At 35.4% G+C, this 22049-nt stretch overlaps 2 protein-coding genes across 4 annotated transcripts; one reads left to right on the forward strand and one right to left on the reverse strand.

Annotated features, from left to right (window-relative positions):
- Positions 1–308: 308 nt before the first annotated feature.
- On the reverse strand, positions 309–10445 carry depdc1a (DEP domain containing 1a). 2 transcript variants are annotated; one of them, XM_053504961.1, is made up of 12 exons: positions 10217–10445; positions 9456–9721; positions 8641–8773; positions 8437–8558; positions 8194–8324; positions 8016–8063; positions 7482–7613; positions 5609–6454; positions 4642–4814; positions 4270–4443; positions 3709–3873; positions 309–1849 (listed from the first exon to the last, which is right to left on the reverse strand). In XM_053504961.1, exons 1-12 carry the CDS (start codon positions 10262–10264, stop codon positions 1706–1708), a joined length of 2382 nt encoding a protein of 793 aa, XP_053360936.1. In that variant the 5' UTR covers positions 10265–10445; the 3' UTR covers positions 309–1705. The 2 variants fall into 2 exon arrangements, with proteins under 2 accessions (XP_053360936.1, XP_053360937.1); XM_053504962.1 differs by lacking the exon at positions 5609–6454.
- A 2485-nt stretch (positions 10446–12930) lies between these two features.
- Positions 12931–21413, forward strand: LOC128529917 (uncharacterized). Of its 2 annotated transcripts, XM_053503530.1 has the most exons (12): positions 12931–13146; positions 13514–13730; positions 16138–16277; positions 16660–16748; positions 16862–17181; positions 18633–18664; positions 19457–19552; positions 19736–19804; positions 20366–20457; positions 20594–20652; positions 20914–21089; positions 21209–21413. In XM_053503530.1, exons 2-12 carry the CDS (start codon positions 13514–13516, stop codon positions 21314–21316), a joined length of 1398 nt encoding a protein of 465 aa, XP_053359505.1. In that variant the 5' UTR covers positions 12931–13146; the 3' UTR covers positions 21317–21413. The 2 variants fall into 2 exon arrangements, with proteins under 2 accessions (XP_053359505.1, XP_053359506.1); XM_053503531.1 differs by lacking the exons at positions 19457–19552; positions 19736–19804.
- Positions 21414–22049: the final 636 nt, after the last annotated feature.

Genomic DNA, 22049 nt, shown 5'->3' on the forward strand with positions numbered 1-22049 from the left:
TAGTCCATCTGATCACAACAACCATGCCATGGTTAGAGTCATAAAGATTACACTTTGTCCCTATCCTGAAGCTTTTGATGCAGTTGAGTAAAATATTAACTTTGGTTAGCACAGTAACATATATGCTAATAAAACATATTGCCATGTTTTGTATGTCATGTGATCGCTTGCTTGAAAAAAATTAAGAAAAAAATGTTACGATTTTCCCTAACATGAATAGAAATGTTTTCCAAGCAACCCACTTACGTTGCATAACACTGAAAACAAATGCAATAAAGGTCAAATGCTATTAAATTAATAATTAAAAGTTACTTTTATTTTATTGGCCCAGAGCTGACCTCAGAAGCAGCTTAAAGGTATTTGGGTTTATGTACATTTTAAAATCAGAACAATGTACTCAAGTAAATACTACAAAAAACAATTGCTAAAGCATTAGGCTCAACTATCTAAATGGTTACATAGACCGTTATGACATTTAAAGGACAACAGATCATATTAAAAAAATCATATCTATTGCATAGTGGGTTTAAACTAAAGACGAAAAAATAAAGGGAAAAATTTATTAACTTGAGTATCACGATTATTGGGTGGTTGTGTGGTAATTCATGTTCTGATTAAAAAAAAATAGCTGTAAACTATTTACACATTGACAGCAGCACAGTGTCTTGTGTGGTAGGAGCAAATTATTTAAGTTTGTTTACAACAAAATCTAAAAAAAAAAAAAAAGGAATAAATTCAATTTTATATATTTTGAATATTTTATGTAAATCTTGAATTGCTGACAGAATAGCAATGCAAGTTAAACTGGCACCTAGGTATCATGCTTACATCATACTGCCTAGTCCTTGGTGATTCCCATCCCTTCCATAACTTTAAAAAACCTCCAGAGCATGAGTGTGAATTTAGTTTTGTTTAATTTAAAAGTTACTTTGCTAGAAGTACAGGTATTCAGCATGTATTCATAAGGAATGATAAAACAAATATGAGCTCAAAAACTAATAAAACAAACTAGTAAGAACCCAAAAATTAAAATATCAGGAAACAAAAACAGTTACATGAGGAGAGGAGTACACATAAAATAAATAAAATAGACCAATAATGTTATAAAACAAGACACACCTTCATTTGGTTTATAAAAAACCTTGCTTAAATGAAAAGCTGATAATTCTTTTGTAAACATTTCATATAAAATTCTACTCACCAGTTAGAGAGGCTTAGTTTTCCCAAAGGCACCAGAGTTAAAATTCCCCAAATATCAAGAGAATGCTTATACGGACACTAAAACTAACCCTGATACATCTTTTGTTTTATGCATTTGGAAGTGAATCTGTTTCCAAGTTCCCATGATTGTAAGGCAACTGTGTGCATACAATAAATAAAGGTGAGAAAAATCATTGAAAAAATAATTAAGTGTCGTACCTTAAATGGCATAACAAAAACACTTCCATCATATTAAACAGAATAACAATCCCAGTTATGGGGACCACTAGCCTTCCTGCTCTTCCTAGGCGAGTTAACACAAACACAAAAGTAGCTGCAATTTGTCTGATGCCCAACAGTGAGAACTCAATGGAATTCCAATAACAATTAGCAGTGACTCTAAAGGATAACACACAAGTCACATAATCTTAATGCATCCATGACATAACCATGACATTGACGTAACACTCAATTAGACACCAATACAACACGTTTTCAGAGTTATTCAGTTCCGAATACTAAAAGCTTTAGACTTCCTAATGCCGATTAACATTGGTGGTTTGATCTTTGGTTTGTCTGCAAAAAGCTGCGCCTCACTCTCTGTGGTAGGAAAGCGGCGAGAGTAAATGTCAGGATATTCCTTCTGAAACTGAGAAGACGAAAGGTTTATAAATAAAACAAACATTACTCTCTTGAGACCTAAACATCTTCATACTTTACATGAGAACATGACATTTTCACTACACCGTCTCTCACACACACCAGCCATAACATCATGACTACCAGCCTAATATTAAGTAGCTCTCCCTTTTTGCCACCAAAACAGTAATGCGCTGTATGTTCTGACACCTTTCTATTTAAACTGACCTTTCTCTTAATTTAAGCTACAATAGCTCTATTAGATCGACCGGCACGGGCCAGCTTTCGCTTGCCATGTGCATCAATGAACCATGGCTACCCATGTCTCTATCAGGAGTTCACCGGTTCTCCTTTCTTGGATCACTTTTAGTAAGTCCTGACTACAGCAGCCTGGAAACATCCCACAAGAGTTGCAGTTCTGGAGTTGCTCTGACTTTGGTTGTCTATACATTACAATTTGACCCTTCTCATAACAGCTACATTTTCAATCTCTCACTACAATGGCAGCTGGAAGTGAGTGGGATATATTAGGCAGCAAGTGAAACTTGAAAGTCAATGTATTGGAAGCAGAAAAAAATGGGCTGTGGCTAGAGGACAGGGCCAGAAGATCTTGTGGGATGTTCCTGGTCTGCTATGGTTATGACCTACTAAAAGAAATGATTGTTTGTTTGTATTTGGATTTATTGCCATATCAGCTTCTCAGGCTATTTCATGGCAAGATTCACATCACATATTAAGCTAATTTATTATGTTATGAAGATGTAAGTGATTAAGAGAGTAGTGAGAAAGTTAAAAGGATATAATAATAATAATAATAATAATAATAGATTACATAATAGCATGGTCTTGGTCAGAAGAACAAGGTTTTACATTTGGTTACTAAAAGAAAAGAAAACCAGTGAACTGGCAACAGGGTCATGGATGGCCAAGGCTCACTAATGCACATGGTCTGAGGAACTATGGAAAAGCCTAATGGTGGTTGAGATAGAACAGTGTAAGAACATACTAGGCATTACTGTTATGGTGACAAAAGGGGGACCCCACTTAATATTAGGAAGGGGGCTACTGTACATTTATTTATTTATTTATTGCAAAACCCATCAAGCACCATGTTGAAGACCTTTCCAAAAGCAAGAGCAAAACAGCATCTGGTGTTCATTTAAAGTTTCCAGCCTCAAAAGTCACCAATTAACAGCCCCTCGTATTAGAGCCGTCTTGAAGGCTTTACAGAACATGAGTAACATATACATATCAACATTAACTGTTAAAGGACACCTTTAGCATTGCTTTACAGTGTAGAAAGATAAAAATCAAGAACAACCCTGGAGTTAGGGATCTCAAGATGCCATTACTACAGGTAACGAGTGGAGGACAGAGGAGCCTCCTAAAGAAGAAGTTACATGTCTCTGAGAGCCAGAAATCTTGCAGGTCGGTAGGTGACCAAATGCTTATTTTCCACCATAATTTGCAATGAAATTCTTTAAAAATCCTACAATGTGATTTTCTGAATTTATTTTTGTTTTCATTTTGTCACTCATAGTTGGGGTATACCTATGATGAAAATTACAGGCCTCTCATCTTTTTAAGTGGGAGAACTTGCACAATTGGTGGCTGACTAAATACTTTTTTCCCTTATCCCTTTGATGTGTACGGTCCTATGATGATTGAAGGGTATTCTGCTTTTCCAAACATTCTTCTTTGTAAAGACATTGATTTAGTTATCAGGTGCTAATACACAGAAGCAGTGAGAAAAAAAATTACAAGGTACATAACAGTACATAGTCAGGTCTCAAGAGTTTCAAATATTTACAATGTATTGGATAGGACACCAACATAAATCTATAGAAAATGGAACCGAAGGATTGTTACCAGTCTAAGTTTCTTCTTTTTCTCCTTGACTGACATGCCTTTGTCCTTAATAATACTCTCCAGCAGCTCTGCAACAGCTGCTTGAGACAAAGACAGCTTCTGCTCCTCAAACTCCTCACTGCTGATCTGCTTGCAGAATGAGTAGGTTGAAAGAGGGTGTCTTTTCTACGAGGAACCAAAAAATAAAAAAAATCAGATCACGTTATGTCTTAAGTATGACAGAATTATGTTCAAAATAAAAACATCATATATACCATTCTTTCAGACATGTTTTTTTTGTATTAGCCAATACGGAATACTGTAACAGAAACGAATGACCTGAGTTTTAATCAGTGGTGTCACAAAACATTTTATTTAATATTGTTTGTGTTTAGCGGTCATGTTAAGCTACTAGTCCGATTCTTTATGACATTATTCAGTTTGAATAAAGTGAGTTACATTAGCTAGCCACACTAGCTGCCTCGGACTAAGTTACACTAAAACTAAGTTTCAGTACATTAAAAGCTCTGAGTAAAGTAAGATTTTGCTTTCATTGCAATTCTTCTCAATGAGATCCTTTACCTGGGATCTGAGGAAGGCAATGTGTTGTTCAACAGCATTACGCAGGTACATGGGCACCTGGAGTATCTCTTGATGATGGTCCATTAAAAAGGACAGCAGCCTGGTGGCTAAAAGCTCATCCAGATCTACTTCCTCCTCACAGCTCAATACACATCGAGAGAATGTTTGTACCATCTGCAATCACAAACACAAACGAGGGCCACACTGCATTAGAACATCCAATGATAATACAATGTAAAAACAAACAAAAAACCCTATTGATAATGTATGGTAATTACAGGCAGACAAAGTAACTGCTACATCAAAAATTATAGAACAACTGTTAGTTAGGTTACTGAATGATCTCTGTGACAGGAGATGGTTGTTCCTTACTAGCGTGCGTGTGCCGATGGTATCATGCAACCGAGGCATGTCCACGCTCTGGCTCATGCGTGAGATCATGCGAAGGAGCAGCTGCAGTTTTCGTCGAGAAACCGGAGGAAGGAGAAGTGTGCAGAGTTGCAGTGTCTCGATGGCAAGACGCTCCAATGATGGCTGAAGCAAGCCTATGAACCCCCAAAGTCAAAAGATTTGCAGTAAAGTATAATATATTAACGTGCAACAAAAGCAACATGGCCATTTAAATATACACGGTGACCAATTCCCTTCATGCATACACCTCAATCAATCAATAAATAAATGAAATGTTATATTTCTGCTTTAGATTCACACAGGTTCAGTTTTTAATTTTCTTGTTCCGGTCCTTAATGATATTCCCCTATTTACATATATATATATATATATATATATATATATATATATATATATATATATGTATATATACATATACATATATATATATATATATATATATATATATATATATATATATATACACACACACACACACACACACATACACACACACACACACACACACACAACACAAACAGTATTTATACACATACACACATACTAAAAAAAAAAAAAAAAAAACGTGTAATCTGAATACATTAGAAATCTAGCATTTCATTAATTTGTTACTACATGCATGATTATAAACCTTAATAAATCCCATAGGCTGATGAAAACAAGCACAAAAATACAAAATCTCTCATAAGCACACATTCACACGCACAAGTTACATATAACGAAATATATGAGGTAACAATTAGAATCAGATAACTTACAAAAACATCTCCCTAATAAGCAAATGTGTGATTAAAAAAAAGCATGCAAAAGAGAGGAAAATATAGTTTGCATCCATGTTAAAGTCAATGTTATACATATGACAATTACAAGCCACACCAACACAAGCAGAACACTCACGATGCTATGGAAAGACACATGCAGGCCTTACTTTGCTCAGGACTCAGGCGACGTGCAACAGAAGACACTGAGGGGCGACAAGGCACAACAGGCTTGCACAAATCCAGAGTGCTGCTGTAATGTCTACTCGTGCTTGGCCCTGTGCTGACATCCAAGCAACTTCCATGCAAACGAACCAAGCTGGGACCTCTAAGACTAACAGTAGAGGAGGACAAATCTGGTCTCATAGTAATTTCTGCTACCGGGGCATTGATGCTAAAGCAACTTGCGGATATTTCTCTGTGCTCTAATATATCCAGACAGTTCCCGATGCTTCTGGGCCGAGGCCTGGCAGTTTTCTGACTGGCGAGTTGACATTCTGAGGAAAGGTAGGAGCTTGAGCTGCTGTTGCTTTGAGAAATCGTTATACCTGGAAAAGTTTCATCTGGGGAGGTGTCAGAGGACATAGAGGAAGAGCCATCAGGTTTAGGTTCCATGTCTACTGGAGCACTTTCTTGCGGAGAGGAACTATCAGTGCTGTTAGTCCTGATGGACGATAGACTTTCAGCAGACCTGAAGAGCTCCCATTTTGGACATGAATCTGTAGATTCATCAAGGATTCTTTCCAAAGAGCAGCTCCTTTTTGGAAACCTGTTAAGTTGGCGTCCATAGGACCGTGACCGGGTGTAAATTTTTCTGGTAAACACCTCTTTCATGGGGGACTCAGCCTCCTCGAAGGACTCCTTTCTTATTAAACTTAACAAGAGACACTCAGTGGATCTAAAGGCATTGGCAGAGTTCAGATGAGGGACTTTGGCCGGCTGTGGACAGCTTAGGTCATCCAGGTTTTTACGCTTTCCATGCTGAGCACTGGGAGCAGGGGCATAACCGCACAAAACTAGCAAAGGACCAGACAAGACAACATGAACAACAAACAAGCAGGGAAGGATTGCGGGAGGAAAAAGAGTAAGTTATTATATATATATATATATTTTTTTTTTATGAGTCAAGGTACACACAGTAGGAGGGTTAGTTAAAAAAAAATATATAGACACATTAACAAAAAGCACCATCGTAGGAGTAAACTGTTAATGTAGTGTAAATTGAACTTTCTCCCTTTGAATAAAAAGAAAAGTTAAATATGAGCCATTATTTCATCCCTCTCATTTTAAATACCAGGTTTTGACTTTTGCTGTTATAGCATGTCTGAAAGGACGTTTGGACAACCTACTGCTACTACTACTACTACGCATATTATTATTATTATTATTATAACATATTTTTATCGTCATGATTGAGATCCAGTAGTTCACAAGCCGCACATGGTTTTCTCAGGACTCTTCATGCCTCGCAATGTTGGTATTATATTGTTTACTTATACAGAATTGTTGCTGTTCGTATAAGATGGTAATGTTCACATCCTTTGACAATACAGCTAACACAATTATACTGCAATTGGAAGAAACATTTTTGAATCTCCTAAAAACAAGTAAGGTTTCCTGCAATGTTTGATATTAAATTAATTAAAAATTAAGTCAAGAGAAACAGCAAACATTTGACTCAACTGTTCAAAATGCAATGGAGTGATACTGAGCAACTCGGTTCAGCTAGTAGCAATCTCAGTGATATCAAGATCAGTGGCTTAGATCAAGAATAGTGTTATTCGCATTAAAGCTGAAACTTTGGACATCTAATGTAAAAGTTAAATATTTCTGATTTAGAGGGATGAAATTCTGAAACAATATTTTTCTCAGTATAAAAGCACCCTTTAGGTAGTTTCCCCTAATTTTGCAAAGAACATATTAACAAAACCCAACAGAACCCATAACAATTAAATTATACTTTGCAACCTATTCACAACTGACATTTTGGACAGTACAAAAAAAAATTACCAGATATAGGGCGATACTAAATTTCATACATACCCAGAACATTAACAAACAATTCATAGTACTGAAAGGTCAGCATCGGCTGAGGAAGACTGTGAAAATAGTCAGACACTGATTTGAAGACATCCCTTTCAAAGCCTGGGTAAGACGGCTGGTCAAACTTGGGCCCTTTTAAAATGCAAGAAAGATACAAACATCACATGTTTAATCTGAAAACATCCAGCATGATATAAATTAGTCCTACTATTACCAATACTGGATCATTACTTCAAAGGAAGGTGTATGTTTCATAACTTTAAAAATAATTTTTTTTAATTAAATCAGTGTTTTTTTTTTTTTTTGATCACTAACTAAAATACAGAACAATTTATCCAATTATGAAGTGGTATTTTCGACGCCATAAAGACAAATCGTGTTTTCAACAATTATTTTACCAAATAGTGTGAGGCAACATACTAAAGGGCACCACCAATTGAATAGAAGTAAATGTATTTTACGGATTATTCTTAAATATATAGTAATACAACATACAATCTACTCATTAGAGATTTCTATTACATTCATACTTACAGTTTGCGAGACATTTCATAGCTGACAAAACCCAGTGTGGCAAATCCTCTGTGAATTAAACCATTGTGCCATTAAATTAACAATAAAAACATGATAAAACAAACAAACAAACAAACAAACAAACAAAAAAAAAACCCGCTTAAGCAATAGTATTTAATGTTTGCACAGATTTTCTTACCCGTTTTATCTTCCAAGGTAACGACGCCATGCTTGTTCACTTTGGTCATGTTATACACAATAAAATGAGAATTGACTTCTGTTGGATTTAAAACATCTTCCAAAGAATGCAAACCCAGCAACTTCTGTAAACTGATAAAATAAAATAAAAAATCCATTCAAATGATTTTTTTCCCACATTCTTACACATTATTTCATAGAGCACTGCAAATCTTCAATACATGCTAAAAATGCTGATGCTTACTGTGTTAATGTTACGCTCTTCCAAATATCCTGAATTTCTTCCTCTGTGATTTCTCTGCAGTCCACAGCCTCTTCTGAGGATAACTTGTTGGAAGACTCTTCCACAGCTGGAGCTATATTTTCCTTTAGGAAGCAATAAGAGTTGTGATTTGTAAAACTAGTCATATAAGAAGTCAACAAACCCCCAGTGTCCTTAAACACTCACTTGGATTTCCTTGTCAAACTTCTTGGAACCTCTCAATTTGAAAAAGCTCTCTCTGTCTTTTAAAGACAAACTTTTCTTCCTTGTGCCTTGAGAACCAGCAGGGATTGGTTTTAACGGTGAAGTGGGTGGAAACCTGCGAAATGTTCCAATAACATGCCAATTGTTCATTCATGTTCAGTAATACAGTATAACAGTAATGTTATTCATTCCAGATTTGCAGTGGATCCAAAGCTTTTTCCATCCAAAAGAGGGCACTACACACACACATACACACATACATACACACATACATACATACATACATACATACATACACTCCTGCAAGTTAAGGGGAAACCGGACAATCTACAATCTACAGCAGTGGGAACAAACTGGATCCAGAAAGTGTTGTGTGGGTGCAGGGTTTCATTCCAACCAAGTCAAAGCTACACCTGATAATCTATTGAAAGCCAAGAATGACTAAATCATACAGACTTCTTCTTGGTTGGAATGAAAGCCTGTTCCCACACATCCATTGCTGGTTCAGAAAAATCACACCAAAATCAGAGAAATAAGCACAGAAACTCCAACTTCATAGTGTGGAGCCTGAAATGGGGCACCGATTCTAACCAGTACAACACCACGGCAAGTCAGAGGACATCATGGTAGCACATGGACCCTGGTTCAACCATATGCTTAAGTTTTTTTCCATGTGGTTTTTGAAATGTTCTCTGTTTTAATGTTTTTCATCCAGGGTTCCTGCCGAAAAGCTTGCCAGTGGGCAAACTAAGTGGGCATATGAGTATGTGATGATCTCTGTTGTTAATCAGGAATACCTGTATAGCTGATTGTTGTCCTCCAAGTCCTCGATACCCCATCGTCCCTTTACATCCTCAATGACATGATTTTTTAAAAACTTCTTTAAAAGCTGGACAGTCTGCTGCCTGGTGACCTCGGGTCCGAAGTTACAGTTGTTCCTGAGGAGTTGGTGTAACCAGTCCACAGCTGTGCTGGCGGTGAAGCAGTTGGCATAAGCCTTCAGGTGCTGCCGGTGCTTCTTTACAGGCATTCCAGCCCGAAACAGCTTAGTCACTTCATTCCACTGTATAAAAAAAAAATTTATACAATTTTACACACACACATACATATATATATATGTTTGTATGTATATACACGTATACATACATATATATGCTTCATACATACATACACACACAATGTTACATTTAAAGATGTTAGCTAAGTTTGATAGTGTGTGAATGACTGTGTGTATGTGTGTGTGCCCTGCGATGGATTGGCACCCTGTCCAGGGTGTACCCTGCCTCGTGCCCTAAGAGAGACAGACTCCAGGTCCTCGCGACCCTGAATACAGGATAAAGCGGTATGATTGAGTGAGTGAGTGAGTGAGAGCTAAGTTTGATGAGGAGGACCTGGCGTGATGTTTTCCAGCACAGCACAACAAAACTCTTATTAACTGCAGACCCGAAGCTTTAAAGAATTTAATAAATTATTCAAAGGTTTATCGAAAACATGCAATATTAATCTATACGCTTCAAAAAGAAAAAAAAATCACGTATATAAAACTTTTTTTTTTTACCAGTTTAGTGGCTCGGTAAGGACCTGGCGTGATAATATGCGTGTCCATTGAGTCGGTGCCCCTGACATCCGAGACAAAAAGATCTTTAGCAAGACATTCAGTAAGCTGCTAAGTTTAATTTATACACAATAAATGCATAAAATCCACAAACTAAAACGCAAAACCAACGCTTGCTATTTAAGCTACAGAGACCTGCCGTACTCTCACAACATGGCTGTTACTATTCACACCTAAGCAAGCAACTGTTTGAAATGATTCCGCTGCGCTCGGGTGAACTGTGATTGGAGCGTTTGTTTGGACACGTGACCGACTAACGTTCTGAATAAACTCAACTCTGCCATCTGTTGGACAGACAGTGAATTACACCAGAGCTGATCATTTCATTAAACAATCTTTTCATACCTAATTAATATTTTTTTTAAATAATTTTAGACATTTTCGAAGTCACATTTGCCTGTTTAAAACAACGGTTTACAATTTAAAATCTTAGTCATGTTTTTAACTAGGAACTTTAAATTAATTAACTTCCTTAACCTTCTGTGACTGGATGCAGTGAGAGAGGACATGAAGTCAGTTGGTGTGAGAGAAGAGGATGCAGAGGATAGGGTTAGATGGAGGCAGATGATTCGCTGTGGCGACCCCTGAAAGGAAACAGCCGAAAGACAAAGAAGAAGTACCTTCTGTGACAAAGACTGTGAAACGGTCCAGGAACTTTGGGAATGGGGCCTGCATTTGGGTGCGGTGTGTTGCAGTCAGTTATATAATAGAAAATGATTAATAGATCATACATAATCCCTGCTTCTTGTTTTCCTTCATTCGTAACACGAGCAGGCTTATCAGAATCATGGCCTATATTGCCTACCCTCCATGAAACTGGTTAAAAAAAGGGTTAATTTGTTACGTAAAGTCTAAACTTTACCACATACCCCTATGGGACAAGCCACGTTTTTAAACTCTCAGTCAGGTTATGATAAATGTAGAGTAACAGAGGTAACTGAGGACTGAAGTGTGAAGAATAAACAATTGTTGATAACAAGGTAAGCCCTATGTTCACAGAGTCCTATGGTACTGAAGTCCCGGGTTGCCAGGTTCCCATGTTTCCCTGTATTATCAAAAATGGAATAGAAAATTTGAAAATATATCCCCCAGCTTCCTATGCAATTAATGGAATTCTTTCATTCATAGTGGTTAGCACTATGTCCTTGCACATCCAGGGAAGAATGTTAGATTCCCATGGGTGCATGGAGTTTGCATATTCTCCCTGTGTTTTGGGAGTTTCCTCTGGGTACTCTGGTTTCCCTCAACAGTCCTAAAACATGCAGATTAGGTTAACTGGTGTTCTCAAATTGCTTGTTGCGTGTAAAGGATATAGAAGTTGAAAAAAGTAATTATTTCTAGAGACCTCTAAAACCACATAAAATGATAAACATTCGCTTCATTGTGTTTAAATAGTTTTGAAGCCTTGATACAGTAAAATAAACTTCATATTCAGTAAATATTTAATTATGAAATGGATCACACTTGTTTTAAACAGAATAGGAGGGTTAATGTGTTGACATGAAAACATCTATGGGAACATAAATACACTCCGTTTAAACTGCCCAACAATGTACTGTACAATAAAAATTTAAATCATTATACAACAGATCAGGGGCAAATATGATAACATTTAGATATTTCTCTAAGGCTATAATCATGATTCTAAGAATTGAGGGTTTCACAAGCAGGATAATCACTTTGTTAAGTAATAGAAACATTTTCATCAATTTAAAATCATATACATCAGAAAATGTACACAAGCATGAAAAAAAAACACTTTTGCAGATCAGTTTTTCTAACATATCACTGTTTTTATTAATACAATTATGTTCATATAATTTTTGAATGATTATTTAACATTATAACACTAATATTGTGATTTTGCTGAATGAAAGTAATTGCACTGTCCCCCTTACTACCTACTGTATTTATTGACACCATACAGATTTTCTGACCCTAGGAGTAAATTGGTATAATTCATATCGGCCGTCTTGTTTCTGTGGCTGAATAAAATAACTCATACTGTACCTAGCTAATATTAGACCATAAGAATGCAGACCCATTTCTCTTTTAAATGACATTATGGGGATATAACACAGACCAAATAGACAACATGAAACGGTAATGAAATGGTATTTCCATGAAAAATTTTGGGTTAAAATATATATAACTATATAACAATATTTTTTACATTTGTTTTATATGAATTTGTTAAAGAATTGCAATCAGAAGAGGTTAAATATAAAATATAAAATGTTGTTAAATAATTGTTAAACAGGATGAAACAAACAATAACTAAAAAGTAGCTAGTCAGTGTGGGTTGTTAATGTCTTTTTATTATTGCAGGAAATTATTCTCAAACTTTTGTGTAGTCAAGGGTACCTTTGTAAGCAAAATAAATTCCACATCTCTCTTCATGGACATTTAAAAAGACCATTATTTTGAACAAACTATTCTTGTTTTTCACAGTGTAACAATGTACTGTTTTACAGATATTCTTTAACATTTAGTCATTCTCTATTACCCCAAGTGTAGTGGTTTTATTATTTAATGTTTCATTAACCTCAGCTGTGCCAATACCACTAAGGAGAAGTTCAACTTCTGTAGAAGTGAAAACCCTAATGCTGATGACAATGCATGTTCATTAATGTTGCTATACGAAGTGCTCAGAGAAACCTTCATCTACATTTTGTCAGATTAGGTAGTTGCTGATTACTCATCGTGTTCTGACAATGCAGCAGTTCTTGTGCATGTAGACTGTAGGGTGGGATAAAGTACACAGAGTCACCCTGGTTAAAAAATAATTAAAGGCCAGGTCGATCAGGCTATTTTGCAGATTCACTTCCTGAAAGAAGACAGACGACTTCTACTATCCTGAAAGAGACTTTAAGGTAAGCTAGACTTTTAACTGTTTAAAGTTTTAAAATTTGTATTTGTGTAAATTCCAATCACTTGTTAAATAATGTTAAAAACTAATTTGTGTTAATTCATGAGGAGAATGTAGAATTGATCTACAAGTATTATAATCAGTTGATGGTTTAATAATATTATTATATAATCTATAGCTATTATATTTCCAAGAATAACATAGCCAAGGGCTAGTTATACTAAGTGTATAGATTTAGTGTATAAAGTTTAAATTAGTTTAAATTAGTTATTGAAAGAATGGCAGTTTAAATGGCTTTAGTGTCATTCTCATTTTAAATAAATGCAACATTCATCTAAACAATATGTTATTTTGTCTTATTTGCTTTATAGATGAAACACCAAGTTATAATCTTAGTTTACTTGGGGGAATCAATATTACACATGGTGAAATGTTTCAGTGGTGGCAATTTTGATGCCTTTCCAGAGATATGTGAGACAATGGAAGTCATACACTCCAACTTTCAGCCTCAGTCCAGCAAGCCACCTTTTAAAGTTTACCCAGAATATAAGGATGTTTTGTCTTCAGAAGTGGGAGTATCTTTTGAGGGTGGGTGTTTTTCCTGTTTTTACTGTCAAGAATTGGTTCTTAGCTTTAAAAAAAAAAAGATTATATGTACGGACAATGAAACTAAAACGACTGACCACAATAATTCATTAATATGATGTAGGACCCCCTTCTGCAGCCAATGCAGCATCAATCCATCTTGGGAATGACAGATACAAGTCCTGCACAGTGGCCAGAGGGATTTTGAGCCATTCTTCTTGCAGAATATTGGCCAGGTTACTATGTGATGCTGGTGGAGGAAAATGTTTCCTGACTCGCTCCTCCAAAACACCCCAAAGTGACTCAATAATATTTAGATCTGGTGACTTTGCAGAACATGGGATATGTTAAAATTCACTTTCATGTTTATTAAATCACTCTGTCACCAGTCTTGCTGTGTGTATTGGTGCATTATCATCCTGATACCTGGCACTGCCTTCAGGATACAATGTTTGAACCACTGAGTGCACATGGTCCTCCAGGATGGTTCAGTAGTCCTTGGATTTAATCTGGGTTAGCACCCGGACATTCCTTTCAGACAGCTTCCTCTTGCATCTACAGTTACTCCTGTTTGATGTGGTTGGTCCTTTTTGGTGGTATGCTGACATTACCCTGAATACCGAGGCTCTTGATACATTTCAGAGACTTGCTGTCTTGGTCACAGATGCGCCAGCGAGACGCGCACCAACAATTTGTCCTCTTTTGAACTCTGATATGTCACTCATAATGTTGTGTGCATTGCAATATTTTTAGCAAAACTGTGCTATTACCCTGCTAATTAAATCTTCACACTCTGCTCTTACTGGTGGAGTGTGCAATCAATGAAGATTGGCCACCAGACTGGTCAAAATTAGCCATTAAACCTCCAACATTTAATTGGCCAGTGTTTCAGTTTCATTGTCCAACTCCTGTGTGTGTGTGGTAATAAATTTTAAAGGGTTACCTTATATGGTAAAGAAAATGTTTGCGTGTTTGTGATTTGTCCAAGCTTAAGGTGCTACTTTGCAGTTATAGTGATGATAGAAGGGCTTGCAAGATACCTTCTAGAGCAACATGTTCCCCTTGGAGGGGAAGTTAACAAGGTTTGGGACCCATAATTTCAACACCCCAGCTTTAGAAAGAAGGACAAGAAAGCAACATATTAATGTTGTAATGAATCTTCAGTGTGTATAAGCAGAGTGAGATAACAGGAAGTACCCCTCTCTTACAGATGCATTATTTGTGTGTGTATATGTGTGTGTGACCAAGATGTCCTGTGCAGTCTCTAATAAACTCTTCTGCTTTTATTGTGTTGTGTGTGTGTGTGTGTGTATATATATATATATATATATATATATATATATATATATAATTATTTTATTTATTTGGCATATTTCTAACACTTAAATTACTCAGGTCATCAAACAAATTTTTATATCAAAAAGATTTATTAAGGGAAAAAAATTGTCCAAACCTTCCCAAGCCTAAGTGAAAATTGCCCCCTAAACCCAATAACCAGTTGTGCCACCCTAAGCAGAAACAACTGCAATCAAGCTGTTCAGACTATCAATCAGGGTTTCACATCACTGTGGAGGGATTTTCACCTCTTCTTTGTAGAATTGTTTTAATTTAGCCACATAGGAGGGTTTTCAAGCATGAATGACCTATTTAAGGTTCTTAATCAGATTTAAGTCTAGACTTTGACTAGGCCATTCCAAAACCTTAATTTTGTTTTTGAGCCATTCAGAGATGGACTTGCTCTTGTGATTCACATCATTGTCCTGCTGCATAATCCAAGTGCACTTGAGGCTAAGGTCAGATCCCTGGAACTCTCCCATGGATGCCATTTTTGCCCATTCTCTTTCTTTATGTTGAATCTTGAACACTGACCTTAATTGAGGTAAGTAAGGCTTGCAGTTATTTAGATGTTGTTCTGGGTTATTTTACGAGCTCTTGACTAAGTCAGAGTTGTGCTCTTGGAGTAATTTTGGGAGGCCGGCCACTCTTAGGAAGGGTCATCACTGTTTCAAATTTCTCCATTTGTGGACAATGCCTCTCAATGTGGTTCCTTGGAGTCCCAAAACATTGGAAATGGCTTTGAAACCCTTTCCAGGCACATACATATGGTATCAATTACTTTGTTACTTATTTGTTCTTGAAGATTGTGTTGCCTTTTTTTTATTTTATTTAGTTTTTGAGTTTTTTTAGCCTGCTTCATCAGACGGGTTCTATTTAAGTGATTTCTTGATTCAACAGGTCTGGCAATAATCAGTCCTGGATGTATCAAGTGAAATGTATGGATGTATCATCCAATTTTTTTTCCAAATATGCAAAAAAATAATGAAAATTAGGAAGTTGCCAAATATTTTTTTGTTTGCACTGTTTATACACACAAATACACACATTTTATTTTATGTGTTTACACTTGAAGTATTCTTGAAGGCTGACGGCTCTGAAACATTCAGTGGTTTTATGTTGGAAGCACGAAAATCAGGCAACAAAGTACCTCAGGGGATTTTCTCTTTGAAGAACACAGCCCTCAGCAGACTTCAGAAATGTGATGGTATAAATGTAAGTGTGTTCTTTCTACACATTTCCATTACTAAAACAACAGCCAGACGTAATAATGTGATCAACAGCTCTTTACATTCTTATCCCAGCACTTCATTTGTCTAAACCCTTCATTGGGTTTGAAAATAAAAGTAAGCTTTTTAAATAATAAAACTAGGAACAATAAATCATGGTTGTTTTTTTTGGTAACAATAATAATTTATGCCAGTTCAAGGCTGTCCACCACTATTGGCGTGACCTAGTGTAAACATAAAAGTTAAAACACCTAAAAATATGCAACTGTAATTATTATACACTGAGAAATATATAATAGTTAGTAGAAGAGGTTTAGTTGGAGATTAATACAGCTAGTTAAAATACTTTTTATGGCTTTCTTTATCAGGGTAAAGCTGTAACACAAAAAGACAACTCCCCAAAGTCCATAATAACAGTCAGTTGGACGGCTTCTGAAGCAGGACAATATTATTTCAGGTTTACTATTATTCTAATTTGGTTGTAAACATATTGCATTGGATAGACAAGCAAATTATGAAATAGTTATTTATTTATTTATAGTCATTGCTATAATTTATTTTCTCTTTCAGGGCTTCATTCATTCAGAGTTTTGATATATTCTGGGTCGATTCCTCGACTCCAGCACCAACCTCTACACATGCCCCTTCCTCGACTCCAGCACCAACCTCTACACATGCCCCTTCCTCGACTCCAGCACCAACCTCTACACATGACCCTTCCTCGACTCCAGCACCGACCTCTACACATGACCCTTCCTCGACTCCAGCACCGACCTCTACACATGACCCTTCCTCCACTCCAGCACCAACCTCTACACATGACCCTTCCTCGACTCCAGCACCAACCTCTACACATAACCTTTCCTCCACTCCAGCACCAACCTCTACAGGTGTGTACAAGACACACCTACTACTAGTCTCTCTACCACTGCATTTATTTAGTCCAATACAAAGAAAAACCTGCTCAATCAGGTCACAACTTACAGTAGCTCAGAACTTTTTATATAAATATTTCATTATATTATTTTAAATTCTATACATTACCTTTAATGAGAAATCACCGATTGCTTGAAACACAATACTGAATTTAAAATTTTTAAGCCTTATGCAAAACTGTGGCTTTTAGAAATATTTAGAAATATTTAGAATTCATTTTTTTTATGTTTGGAGTGAAAAGAAGTAAAGACAACTTTTGCAGTAAACTATTAAAATAGAAAAATAACCTGTGGCAGATATCACAGCATGCATTTTGTTTGTAACCAGATTTTTTCTATCCTTGAGGGCATATTCTCTCTCTTTTACTTGCACAAATTCTCTAGATATTAGATCATTTTGGCCTTATTGGAAAATATGATTTAAAATAAGGGAACTGTCCTTTCCCAATAGCTTTTAAGGCTAGTCGTGGGAAATTTTGAGGCATGTTTTCGATCATGGTCCTGTTGTAGACGTCATACTGTTTTCAGCTTCAGTTTCAATCTACCTTTGCAGTTTTTTCGTATCCTACTCAAATCAATTCCCATGCCTAGCAGCAGGCTACTTGTCATTTTTATGAAAAGTCTACAAACATATCTTTGGTGAATTTGTACACTCTTTTACATTTATTATGAAGTGCAAGGCGAAGGTTCCTTCTGATTCCATACCAATCCTGTTTCTGCAACTAACACAACATGGTAGAATGGTGCAACATTTATTTAGGTGCCAGGTCCTTAGTGTCTTATAAGAGTATTGTTTAACTTTTTGCAGATATTGTTTGCGTTCCAGATCTTAACTTGACTTCTACAGTTCACCTTTACTTTCCATTTTTTTAATAACAGTAAAAAATGTGAGCTGTAAGTGTTTTAGCTTTCCTTATTTTGCAAGCAATATTAAGCTTCATTTTCACATCATTAGCCATCTCCTTAAAGTCCATGGTTAATCAATATTAGCTCAAGGTTTAATGCATAACAAAGAATGTTTGAATTATCATTAATGATCAAGAATTGTTTTTCTTGATGACAATTCCTAATTGGACGAATGAGTCTTAATGAATTAATTACACCCTAATAAGGTAATTAAGTTCTGGACTGTAGGGTGTCCAAACTTTTGCATATGCAACAATTACTATTTAGTTTTTTCTATTTTATATACTCATTAAATATAAATTAATTGTATAGTAATAAGTGCAGAAAACCTATTTTTATTACTTTGCTGCATGGGTTGTGTTTACTTATTTTTCACCTGCAAAAACAATAAAAAATGTCATTTGGGTGCCAGGAATGAGACTGAAGTTCCTATAGTTCTGTTATGCATCACTTTCTAAAACACTGGATTAACTATCATGTCTAATTTCTTGTTTATTTAGAAATAAAAACTTATCCACAGGCAAGACATTTGGTATGTAGCTCATATTTCATTTATTTGAATTAAGTAGACAGATTCCTATCCTTTATGTGCTTGTTGAATTATACATGTGATTATTACTTTGCATCTTAGGAATTATATAATAATTATATATAAATATAAATTTAAACCACCCCTGATTCTTTAATGCAAATCTTGATAATAATAATAATAATAATAACACTAATAATCATAATCATAATAATAATAGTACTGTAATAAAAAAAAAAAACTTCTACAGTACAAACATAGACTACCAATTAAAGCACTAACTGAAATGCATCAACCATTCATCTTTATTTTCTTTTTTAACCAAACTTTGCCAATACTATATGAGCCAGAAGGGGCATTGCCTTATTAAGGAACAGAAGCAACTGTGCCCTTCCATTTCTTTTTTTTTTTTACTCTTTGTTCAAACATCAGAATAGAAAAAAAGTGATCTCAGTGACAGTGACCGTGGTATGATGGTGTGGTTGATTGAGTATTTCCAAACCTGCTGATTACCTCAGATTTTTACAAAGAGCTGAGTCTAGAGTTTCCACAGAATTGCATGCAAAACCAAGAGACTAGAAATACTTAGTGATGGAAGAGGTTTGATGTAACTGCCCATTAGGTTAAGGTGACAAGGAGGTTATGGTGATTAAAATAACAAATTTTTTACTTCTACTTTTTGCAAATATTATGAGCAGAAAAACTCATGTTATGTACTGGTATAATATTTCTATTATGTAAGATATTAAAAATCATCTCTCTCTCTCTCTCTCTCTCACTCTCTGTGTATCTTAGTTTAAATCATCGCTAGCTATGCATTTGTTTAGTTACCTCTTTCTTGCCGAGTGCGGTCCCATGCTATTGAAAGGCGATATACGTGCATGCCTGAAGGTAAATTCTAAAAATAATTCTACATTTAAATATTTTACGTTAAACATAAAAACATAAGCATTTTATATTTAAATCCTACACATTGTTTAGCCCAAGCACATACTTTAAAAATAAATTACAATAACTTTACTTACAAAATGTTTCTCTTCCATACAAAATTAGAAACTTGTTTTATTTTTACAGGGGACATCATTTCTGTCTTTGGTGTTTTCATTGGCTGCTTTTTTTCTCTTACTGACAGACACTAAAGAAGTAAGAATATTGCTTTCCTAAATTTACTACAGTCACATCAACTTTAAATAAAATGTAATATTATTTCTCACTTACTCACTTGTCGTCTATACCGCTTTATCCTGTATGCAAGGTCGAGGGGGGACCTGGAGCACATACATATACTCACACACTCATTCACACATAATGGGACAACTTGGGAACAGCAATTAACCTAATTTGCATGTCTTTGAACTGTGGGAGGAAACTAGAGAACTTGGAGGAAACCCACCAAGCAAAGAACATAAAAACTTCATGCACACAGTACCGATGCGGGAATCCTGAGTCGGGCCCCTCGAGGTACAAGGCGACAGTGCTAACCACTAAGCCACCATACTGATTAATAATATTTCAAATTTTGGGAAATACAAAAAACATAACCTACTATTAAAACTAGATACACTGAATACAAACACAAAAAAATACCTATAATAAGATCATTAGATCTCACGATTATGTTTTATGTATAACCATAATACTAAATAGTTTTTTTCATCTGTGTGTACTTGTTTTTTGTGTGTACGTGAATCTCCACATTTATAGATTGAGCACGTAATTTTGTCAGCAGTGGCAGCAAGCCTGAACTTATGCCAAACCATGCTAATATTCTTTCTCTGTGGACCAAGTCATGAACTGTAAGTGCCTGTTGGTGACATTGCTAGATTATGCACACTGTCAAAAACTTTTTTTTGTGCTGTCTTTTTTTCTGCATATTTGTGTTTATCTTTTATCTAAAAAATAAAATCAGCTTTATTTTGTTACTAATTTCAGAAGGAAGATTTTCATCTGGGTGCTCAGAGTGGTTGCATTCCTAAACTTTTGTTTTACAAGTAAGAAAGCCTTTTTTTTAAATGTTTTTTTGTTTCGTGTCATTCATAGACAGCATAATTATATATATATATATATATATATATATATATACACACACACACACATTTTGTATAAATATGTACTTAGGTCTTCAACATTTTATTTCAAACACAATCCAGAAAAGAATTTTGAGATTATTTTTTACTGCTTTTTTACATGTTTTTCATGATCTGTCTCATTTTTCTTTTTGCATTTATCTCTGCTTTTCTTACTTTTTACAGTTGCCGCAATATATGTTGGTCTTGTAAAGCAGTGGTTCACAAACGCCTTTCTCTGGCCCTCCATATTGATGGGAATTTATTTAGCATGCCAGTTGCTCTCATATCCATTTTTTATTTATGGGGAACTAAAACAAAGGAACCGACAACAAACTGCTTCAAACAATCAAATTTGCAAGGTGAGATTAACTTTTTACTTTCCATTCCATACATCTAATCATACTTACATGATTCTTGAAAGGCTGTGAGGAAATAAAACATGCTTATGGTGTTCTTTTGGCTTTTGTATTTTATACAGGTTTCTTGCTGGTGTACATGCTTGTACATTTTTAGTGGGATGAATTTTGCATTTACTATAGCACTTATATTACTAATATTTTTGCAGGATTTTGTTACTGATAGCTGAAGAGATTGTGTTTTTTTTTTATAACATTTTATGATTGCTTTTATTGTCCACATTATTAATGTCAAGCAATTTCCATTCAGTATGTACTGTATATGAAGTTTGGTTTAATATGTCTGTTTTTACTGTATGTATCTTATTAGTTTATTATTTTTGTTATTAAAGCTTTTGATAAATGTAGACTTTGTATTTGTAGATAAATATATATTATGATTTTGAAAAGAGTCTCTACAGTGCTGTTAGTATTGGAATGCCATTGCAATATGACCATTTTTGTCGTTAAGACATCTACTTTTGAGTTAAAATGTGAACACACGATGATAGACCAGAAATTCTACTTTTATTTTCTTATATTCACATCTATATGTGTTCAACAGTTTAATTTTACCATTTTAACTTCTTTTCAAATTCACCCATATTTTAGGGAATAAAAATACTGGAATGTGTGACTTACACAAGACTGGGGGGGGGGGGGGGGTCATTCGGAGCTATTGCACGAGTATTGGGGATAGCGAGTACAACTTTTTGGAATTTCCCTTAATAGAAAGTAACTACTGGTATACTAAAAAAACTGACATCAAACCAGTCAGTTAGGTTGCAAACCACTTAGAAGATGTAAGATCCCTAATGTCAGATTGGAGTAAGCAACAAAACACAGAAATGAGCCACAAATGTTTTGGAGCCAAGAGTAACTTTTTCCAAATGGATTAAAAGGACAAAGTGGGGAGAAAGATCT

The sequence above is a fragment of the Clarias gariepinus genome, chromosome 9 (assembly GCF_024256425.1).
Source record: "Clarias gariepinus isolate MV-2021 ecotype Netherlands chromosome 9, CGAR_prim_01v2, whole genome shotgun sequence".
Classification (NCBI taxonomy): domain Eukaryota; kingdom Metazoa; phylum Chordata; class Actinopteri; order Siluriformes; family Clariidae; genus Clarias; species Clarias gariepinus.

Bases quoted from the DNA above. Each gene is read 5' to 3' on its own strand.
- depdc1a (XM_053504961.1), bottom strand. From the start codon at position 10,264: ATGGACACGCATATTATCACGCCAGGTCCTTACCGAGCCACTAAACTG. The intron at 6,455-7,481 runs GTATGTATGAAA...GTCCTTTGCTAG, and splicing joins ATTGTTTGTTAATGTTCTGG to TTTTGTGCGGTTATGCCCCT. The intron at 4,815-5,608 runs GTAAGGCCTGCA...GGGGGTTCATAG, and splicing joins TCGCCTGAGTCCTGAGCAAA to GCTTGCTTCAGCCATCATTG.
- LOC128529917 (XM_053503530.1), top strand. From the start codon at position 13,514: ATGAAACACCAAGTTATAATCTTAGTTTACTTGGGGGAATCAATATTA. The intron at 13,731-16,137 runs GTGGGTGTTTTT...TTACACTTGAAG, and splicing joins AGTGGGAGTATCTTTTGAGG to TATTCTTGAAGGCTGACGGC. The intron at 19,553-19,735 runs GTAAATTCTAAA...TTATTTTTACAG, and splicing joins ATATACGTGCATGCCTGAAG to GGGACATCATTTCTGTCTTT.